General features: G+C 31.4%; 1 protein-coding gene and 1 pseudogene across 1 annotated transcript; both read left to right on the forward strand.

The window, feature by feature from the left end:
- The first annotated feature begins 1,111 nt into the window (after positions 1 to 1,111).
- On the forward strand, positions 1,112 to 5,468 carry LOC131605643 (protein ROOT INITIATION DEFECTIVE 3-like). Its single transcript, XM_058877979.1, has 9 exons — positions 1,112 to 1,336; positions 1,434 to 1,547; positions 1,910 to 2,043; positions 2,146 to 2,290; positions 2,380 to 2,585; positions 3,614 to 3,735; positions 3,863 to 4,095; positions 4,200 to 4,383; positions 5,143 to 5,468. The coding sequence occupies exons 1-9, from the start codon at positions 1,112 to 1,114 to the stop codon at positions 5,184 to 5,186; spliced, it is 1,407 nt and encodes a 468-aa protein (XP_058733962.1). The 3' UTR covers positions 5,187 to 5,468.
- A 1,667-nt stretch (positions 5,469 to 7,135) lies between these two features.
- On the forward strand, positions 7,136 to 7,229 carry LOC131645414 (small nucleolar RNA R71; annotated as a pseudogene).
- The last annotated feature ends 1,429 nt before the right edge of the window (positions 7,230 to 8,658 follow it).

Genomic DNA, 8,658 nt, shown 5'->3' on the forward strand with positions numbered 1-8,658 from the left:
TTGTTAGCGAATGCTTCTAAGAGTGGTGGTTGCCGGAAGATGCTTCTAAGAATTGTGATTGTTGGTCGTTAGAGTGATGGTATTGGTGATGATCGGTTGTGGTTTATGGTAGGAGAAGTTGTGTTTAGAATGATTGTCGATGGTGATGACTAATAGTCAGATTTGTGATTGATGATGGTTAGAATGATTGTCAACGTGATGGTTGAATTGGTCATAGTGGTCATTGGTAGTAACTAGAGTGGTGGTCAAATTAAAGGTGGTTAAATTAAAGATTATAGATGAATAGAGTGATGATCATAGGTGGTGGTCAGAAATGGTCAGCGGTGATCAGAATAATGGTAGCTGATAGATCATAATAATTATTGGAGCAGTTATCGACGATCATTGGTGGTATTGTCTTAACTTTAAAAAAATTACAAATTTAAAAACCTACTTTTTTTTAATTGAGTTTTAGTGAAAACTGTTTTAAAATTAGTAAAAATAAATTAAATCTACTTTACCTTTACAAAACATGTTTTAATTTTAAAAATGACTTTCAAAACTAAAAACTCACAACCATCCAAATTAATAATATTATTAATATATATATATATAACACATTATTTTTATTTTTTCACATAAATTTTACTATAGTTTTTTTATTTAACTTGTTAAAGGCAACAACATAAATTTAATATAATTTTAGTATAATATTGATATCAAAGACATTAAAATATATTATATTAGTATAATAACATAAATTATTTCACTCTTGAATTTTTTATTATTTTATAAATCATACTTTTTATGACCATCTAGTTAAATTAAATTCTAAATGGAATTGAGTAAAAAAACAGCACAACCAGTGTGAAATTATCATTTACCACCAAGCATGAAACACTCTCTTATTTACTTACCATGCACTTTTCATATGTGATCCTTCTAGTAACAATCAGCAAGCAAACAAAACTTTTCATCATGTGATCCTTCTAGTAACAATCAACAAGCAAACAAAACGTGCAAATGAGCTTATAAAAAAAGCACACACTATCAACACAAATCTTTGTCCTTTGTTTTCTCAAGAAATTCCTTTGGTCACACACCATTCAATTTTGCGATGAACATGGAACAAATGGTGGAAGAACGAGAGGCATTGGTAGCATGCAGCGATCAAAGCATGAGAATTGGAGTGACGATATGGGACATGAAAACAGGAGAAAAGATTATCCATATACCAACATGTTCTTCACCACCTTTTGGTTTGTTGTGTTTAAGAAATCAGTTCCTTGTGGCATCACAATTGAACAAACATGGATCTATGGGTGGTGGATCCATTGTTGTATGGCCCTTGAACAAGGTAACATTTTCCTTTTGCATCAAACAATACCTCCTAATTAATGATTCTTTTTTAAATATATTGATGCAAATTATGAGTTTGTGATCTAATATTTCAGCCTCATCAACCGATTATGAATAACACAGTGGAAGCCATTGGGCCAATTTCTTGCACAAAAGATGGCATATACCTTGTGGGAGGTGGTTTATCTGGAAATGCTTATATTTGGAATGTATGTAAGCAAACCTTAAACTATTTATTTATTTTATATATTATTTCTATTGAAGTTTCTTTTTTAAATGGAAAAATAATAATATATTAATAAGAAAGTTGAAAACCATCAAAACACGGCTCAAGAGCACTTGAATAGTAATTTATCTTTTTCAGATTATCCAGAGGTTCTGGGTTAGAATAGAGTGTTATCGGGAAAAAACTACCAAAAACCCTAACACTAATGTTTAAATCATAGATCCTAAACTGTTGTTTGTGATGAATTGTAGGTCATTAATGTCCTACTGAATAAAAACTACTAAAAACCCTAAATCCTAATCTTTAAATCATAAATCCTAAAGTGTTGTTTGTGATGAATTGTAGGTGATTAATGGAAAATTGTTGAAGACTTGGGCAGCTCATTACAAATCTATAAAACACATAATGTTTTCAAATGATGATTCTCTTCTTGTTTCTGGTTCAGCTGATGGCATGTTGTGTGTTTGGTCCATGATAAGGTAATAATAATTATTTTTTTCTCATTTTATTTAAAATTTGAACTAAATAATATAAGTACTAGAATTATATTGATGTACTTGTTGGATTCAATTTGATTGAAGTTTGTTAGATGTGGAAGAATCAGAAAGCTACAATCCTTTATTACATCATTTGCCAGGGCATATGTCCTCAATAACAGGCCTTTTAGCTATACCTTGCAATTGTTATTCATTTATAATATCAAGTGCTATTGATGGAACATGCAAGGTGATGATCATGAAACTATGTCAAAATTAATCTTACTAATATAAAAATTAATGAGCATGGTTTAACTAAGATGGGATAATATATTTTAGGTTTGGGACTTTATCACTGGAAAGCTTGTGCAAACTCAAGGCTATCCTTTGGCAATAACTTGCATTGCCCTTCATGAAGGTGAAAGTCTTTTGTTTTGTGGTACAGAAAATGGAACAATATTTGTCAACAAACTTGATATTGGTTTGGAAGATGGTTTTAATTCAATTATTAGAGGAGATCAATCACTTGAACTCAAAGGACACAGGTAATGACACATGTAACTTTTCATTTTTTTCTATAAATTGAATATCCTGTAGGTGCAACTGTATAGATTATTTCCTCAAGTCAGATAAATTATGTTTCGTTCTTTAAATGTTTTTATTATATAATTTAATTTCAACATAAATTTTTAGAAGCTATATAAAGAGGTTAATTCATAACTTCTAACAATTTATGCTAAGGAAGGTTGGTTTAGTTGACAACAGTAGATGTGAGGACATCTTTGGTAAATGTAGTGTGATAATTGAGGAAGGCCTTGAGGCAAGGGTATGGGGCATACGAACTATTCTTCTAAAGTCACACCTCTGTTAGTTCGAGCATCTTTTATCTAATTTGATCGGCCCTTGATTAGATCCGTCCATATCGTGTGTTTGAGGGTGTAGTGTGTAATAAGTCCACAAACAATGTCCAGGAAGTCGTAGGGTCTAACCTTCTCTTCTGAAGTTCTAGATATTAACCACCCACTTCCACGAGAATTGGGGGGGGGGGGGGAGGTTTAGTTTGCTTGATCCAAGGCCCCTGAAAAGGTATAAATACACTAGGACTTCAATACTAAAGGAAAAATCTCTAACACACAAAAAACCACTTATACAAAATTTCCCATATCATCATCGCATGTGAGATAACTCTAACTCTCAACATACCCAAAGCCTTTAACGACTCTAGTCTATTTGGAGTTGTCATGCTCATTGTACTGTACAGTAAGTAATTTATAAATATTTTTGTAAGTGATATTTGAGCCTCGAGAGTTACTTTAATTTGGTGAGTTTTCGGATCCCAACTCAACTAAATTTTTTGTAAAAAAAAAAGAGTTAGTTCATGACTCATTTTCACCAAGTTAGTGAAAATACATTCTCTACTTTTTAGATTATTTTTTCATAATTTTTATTTTTTTTTATAAAAAAAATTAAGAAATATATGAAAACTTCAAAGTGATTATTTTTAAAAAAAAAATTATTAAATAATTAAAAGACTCTTAGTATAATTAACTTGATTTTTTTCTCAACTATGAAGTGGAGCCATTATTGCATTGACATCTAGTAGGACAAGCCTAATATCTTCTTCTGAAGACTGCACAATATGCATATGGGATGTCATCAACTGGACAATCACTCGAAGATTTAATCTTGAAAAAGGTAATTCAACTTTCTAATTACTCCTTTCACTCCTTTAAAATTGTCCATTTTAAGATTGCGGTTATTTTAAATATTTTGATGGAGAGTTTTCATCTTATTGTGGTCTTATTTAATTTGAGATTAACAGGGAAAGTAACTAATCTCGTGGTAATACTTCGATCTTCGGCTCTCTCCACATCAAATCATACAAGAGGCTCCAATCAATACAATATCTCTCCATTGGGCAAGTCTCCTCTACAAATCAATGGACACAGTGAAACTACATCTCTTAATTCTTTGTGTCGCCTCTTCAAAGAAAAACAAACTCACATTGATTTAAGAAGCACTGGCTTATTGAGACAAAGCATTTATGGTCCACAGGTTTGTATCACTTCATCACAAAATAAATTATTTCATGTCATGCATAGTTAATATTTCATGTAACTATTAAAGAGTTTTTCTTAATTGATGTTTCATTTGGGCAGAAAGCACATGTGTCTATGGCCATGACCATGCAAATGAAAGTGGACAAAAATATTGAGAATCGTTCATGGGCAACAAAGATGGCAAAACATGTTATGGTGATAAACAGAAAGATGCAGTCACGACTGTTGGACTTGATACATCGTAGATTGTTTTGCACTAACAAAATAAACTCTCAAAAAAGAGGTAAAAAGAATCTCATACTTTAGAGTGTTTTACAACAAAAGAAAAATTAAAACCTTAGCTTCAACTTGATTGTGACCTAAGACATGTTTTAAGAGTGGTTGTTTAGATTTTGCAGTTCATATAGTTGATGTCTTGACTTATATAAAATGATTGAGATTATACTCAAAAGCTTCATTGTTGAGATATGATTAAAACAAATGATAATGTAAATAGTCTTTTGTACATTTAGTGTTTGTCATGGCATAATTTTAGGGGTAAATTCTTTCTTATCCATGAATTAAAGTTGGGTATATGTATCTTTAATATACATTATTTTAAATTTTAACTTATTTTAAAATAAAATAAAATGAAAAAGAGATGTGTCATTGAATTATAGTGTTTGATTAGTTAATAATACTTATACTCAATTAAATTAAAGGGTAGTGTTCACTTAATTTTAGCCCCATCTCTCATTAAAAAGAGAAGTAGGGCCAATCTTTTTTTAAAAAAAGCTTTCAAAATAAGCACATTATATTTAGCTCCAAATTTTAGAATTTGAAAACTTTTTGTTTTGAAGCTTTCAATTTTTGTCGGTTCTATGAACAAACAATGATCACAATCATGCTTAGTGTGTAATTTATTTGAATATTACTATTGATTTCACATATTTATTCATTTACTTGTACATGAAGTAACATATAAAACTCTTTATTTATACATTAATGCATATTGTCCTACAATTAAGGATGATCCTAATTTATCTTCATTTGAACATGATAGGAATGGTGAGTATGAAGCAAAGGAAAGGGATCAAGAAGCCATAAAAATGTAGCAAAGAAATTAAGCTGAAAGTGCACTAGAGGCAAAGACTCAAGTTAAATTTGTTGAGCAAGCGCCCCTCGATCAGTGAATCTGAGACGGAAAATTTCCTTTGTGAAATAGGACAAATTTATTGTGTGAGCCACACTTTGCTTAGTGAATAACGATGGAATCAAATATCTATAAATATAGTATTTGGTTGTCAAAAGGAGTTAGCTTTTGATGTATAGTTTTAGTTTTGTTTTCTCACACCAACGAGAGAGAGTTTGAGTGGTTCATTACATTGAAAAGAGGTTGAAATGGAATCAGCAAATGATTAAGATGTTGTCTGATGTTATTTTGCTCCTACACCTTATGTATTTATACTTTCACTATGAGTAGCTTAATTCTCTTTTGTTGGAGTTTAATATGTACTCTATTATGACATATATGTATTACTTTTGTTCATGGTTTGTTTACCCAGAAAAATGGTAAACAAGCGCTAGTTTCCTTTTTAAAGGTTACTTTTGCGGAACCAACTAGAATACTCCAGGACTAATTGCTTTATTTTGTTATAGTATGTGTATCTGGTTTGTATTAAATGCAACACTGACTTTAAAGTAAAAGTAAAACACTGACATTAAAGGCTTTAAAGTAAATCAAAGCAATAAAAAAAAGGCAGTAAATGTGCACTGAAAGACGAAATATAACGTAAAATGATTGCATTAATTAAACTGGTACGCATACGTACATTCCAAGGTTGCCCTCGTTACTCATTATTGCACAGAGATTTGAGTTTACTTGTGTTTTGTAGAAAATACGGACCTCTAACTATTCCTATGGAACTTGCTTAAATAGTAAAAATAAAATAACTACTACTAACGGTCGACTGGTTATCAGTCAACACGTGTCTTCGACATGCAAGATCTTCAATTGTGAGACCTCCACGCGTCCTGTAAGAACTGCCAGAAAACTGCTTGAAACTGCCTCTTAACTTCTAATACCTCTCGACTTTTGCTTCAGTTTCTGCAGCAAAATTCTTAAGTCTTCGCATTCTTCTGATCGAACGCTGAAGCCTCTGATCATCTTTCTAGTCGAACAGCTTCGACTACTAAGCATTTCTTAGTCGAACCACTTCGACCTAAATGGCAATGTAATTATTTAATTGAGGCCCAATTACCAAATTTGGGCCTTTCCACCAAATTGAGGCCCAATTACCAATTTTGAGCCCCAGTTGCCCGTTTATTGGTAAGTCGAAATCCTAGGGTAACAATGGTATTATGTGTGTTTAAGTTGTTCATTCATATTGATCTTTATTTTTGTGTTTAATGTTTATTATATTTCGATCATGTTTGTGAATTTAATATGCTATTGAGAAGCAATCTTAGGTTTAGACTAAGGATTTGAATTTATGCTTAATATAACTTGATCATTTATAACATGTTTTTTTTAGCTTAGACCACTATCACTACAACATTTTCGTCTTACACAAATAAAAGAAAACTGGTGCCTTAGTATATGAGAATGATTTTCAGCTTGTTCCAAATCGAGGCATTGTCTTAGACATTCACAACAGTTTTTGTACCAAACTGAATAGCCTTGTAGATAATTATTGTTTTAGATATCTTTAGAGAACAATTTCCAAAGTTTCCAATAGCAACGGCTTCTCTCTGTTCTCAAATTAAACTATAATTGGGATATTTTAGGGAATGATTTGTAAGGAAATATCATAATATTTGTATCCTTTGTTGATTTAAAATTCGTCCTGGTAGATCATATCTATATGACTTCGTCAATTGCTACAACAACGATTTTGTAAAGCATGTTTAAGTTGAATTTTGCTGCTGTATTATTTTTATTTGAAAGAGTATTGTTTATTCAGCATGTGTAACACCTGTTATTGAATAAATATTTTTATAAAAATGTTTTAGGGATTTTAGGGTGTTACACAGTGTGTATTATCAACCACTTTTCTAATTCGTGATGTGGGCATGCTCTCATTAGCTCCTATGCTTCGAAGAGAAATTCACCACTTGTCTGCCTAAAGCATGTAATCTGGTTTCTAAATTATGTTGTCTTGCTCAGAGGGAAATATCTAGCGAGGAACGTTTTATTAAGCACATTCCATGTTGTAATGGAATTGGACAATAGGGATTGTAACCATGCTTTGGCTCTGTCCCTAAGGCAGAATGAGAAGTCGAATGACTTCGGGGATAATCGCCATTGTTCTTGAGCATATCACTGAATTGCACAAACATAGAAAAGTGCAAGTTTGGATCCTCTGTCAGGTTTCTGGAGAACTGGTTTTGTTGAACTATTTGCAACAAAGAGGGTTTTCAAAATTAGACGCCATAATTGCAGGGCCGATAATGCTTGAATGAGGCTCCTTATTAGAGGGAACAACATAATTCTTAAGCGGGAAGTTGTCGTTCTCAGCCATCTCTCTCTTGGAATTTGATGAGATCAGTGTCTTACACGAAGGTAGTGCTCAATTTTGTCGATTTGTTGGGCTAGATTCTCGATGCTTCGGGTTCTTCGAATACAATTGAAAGTGTGAAAAATTAAATAAAACACAGATTGTCCTTAGTCTATATGGAGAAACAACCAAATTAAGATATTGAAAATTTTGGTCCTTAACAACGACACCAAAAACTTGATAGGCCGCAAGTATACGACTATACCAATGTAATATAAAAGATTGTCATATCCACATAGACCAATTAACAATTACTGCTATATATTGTTCTGATGTTTATCTAAGGTTATTGAAAAAAGATTTATTTTTTATGTGCAAAAATGGAAATACGGATTTAATTCAATAATAATAACGAGAGACCAAAACGATGATTTTCGTCTACCTATGTTACTCATACAATTTACAACATTCAATTATAGCGATAACCTTTATTTTTGTAGAAAGTACTACAAGTTTAAAATCCCTTTTAAAAATACAACAATCTCTTGATTAATTAAAAATGCATCCGTTATTTAATAATTAAAAATCTGAATTTTCTATGTCCAATACCATTTTCACTCTTTTGACGCGTAAACGGTATTTCGGCGTTTCTACTTTCGTAGTAAAGCTATAAATTAAAAACATTATTTTTTGAACATAAATTTCGTTCTCGTTACAATTAAATAATCATGTAATATATATGAGTTTCATTGGTACGACAGTCCTCACGTTTCAGACTCAAATGCGACTACTCAGACATACTGAATGAACATAAACAATATACTTTTGATGAATACTACATAATTAAAATAGTAAAAGAAAGAAGAACATGAAATTAAATAAAGTTGAATTTTGAATAAATGAAATGCTCTGAATGAAGGCTTTGTTCCAATTTCAACAATACAGAATAATTAAACAGCAACAGAAAAGTACTTTAAAAATGCAAAAAATAAAGGTTGCATAAAATTCCAATGCATAACTTTTATGCTTTAAAGTAAATAAATCTAGTGCTAGTAAGCTTTTATGTCAATTACATGAGTTAC

The sequence above is a fragment of the Vicia villosa genome, linkage group LG1 (assembly GCF_029867415.1).
Source record: "Vicia villosa cultivar HV-30 ecotype Madison, WI linkage group LG1, Vvil1.0, whole genome shotgun sequence".
NCBI classification, from domain to species: Eukaryota; Viridiplantae; Streptophyta; class Magnoliopsida; order Fabales; family Fabaceae; genus Vicia; species Vicia villosa.

Bases quoted from the DNA above. Each gene is read 5' to 3' on its own strand.
- LOC131605643 (XM_058877979.1), top strand. From the start codon at position 1,112: ATGGTGGAAGAACGAGAGGCATTGGTAGCATGCAGCGATCAAAGCATG. The intron at 1,548-1,909 runs GTATGTAAGCAA...GATGAATTGTAG, and splicing joins GAAATGCTTATATTTGGAAT to GTGATTAATGGAAAATTGTT. The intron at 4,096-4,199 runs GTTTGTATCACT...TCATTTGGGCAG, and splicing joins AAAGCATTTATGGTCCACAG to AAAGCACATGTGTCTATGGC.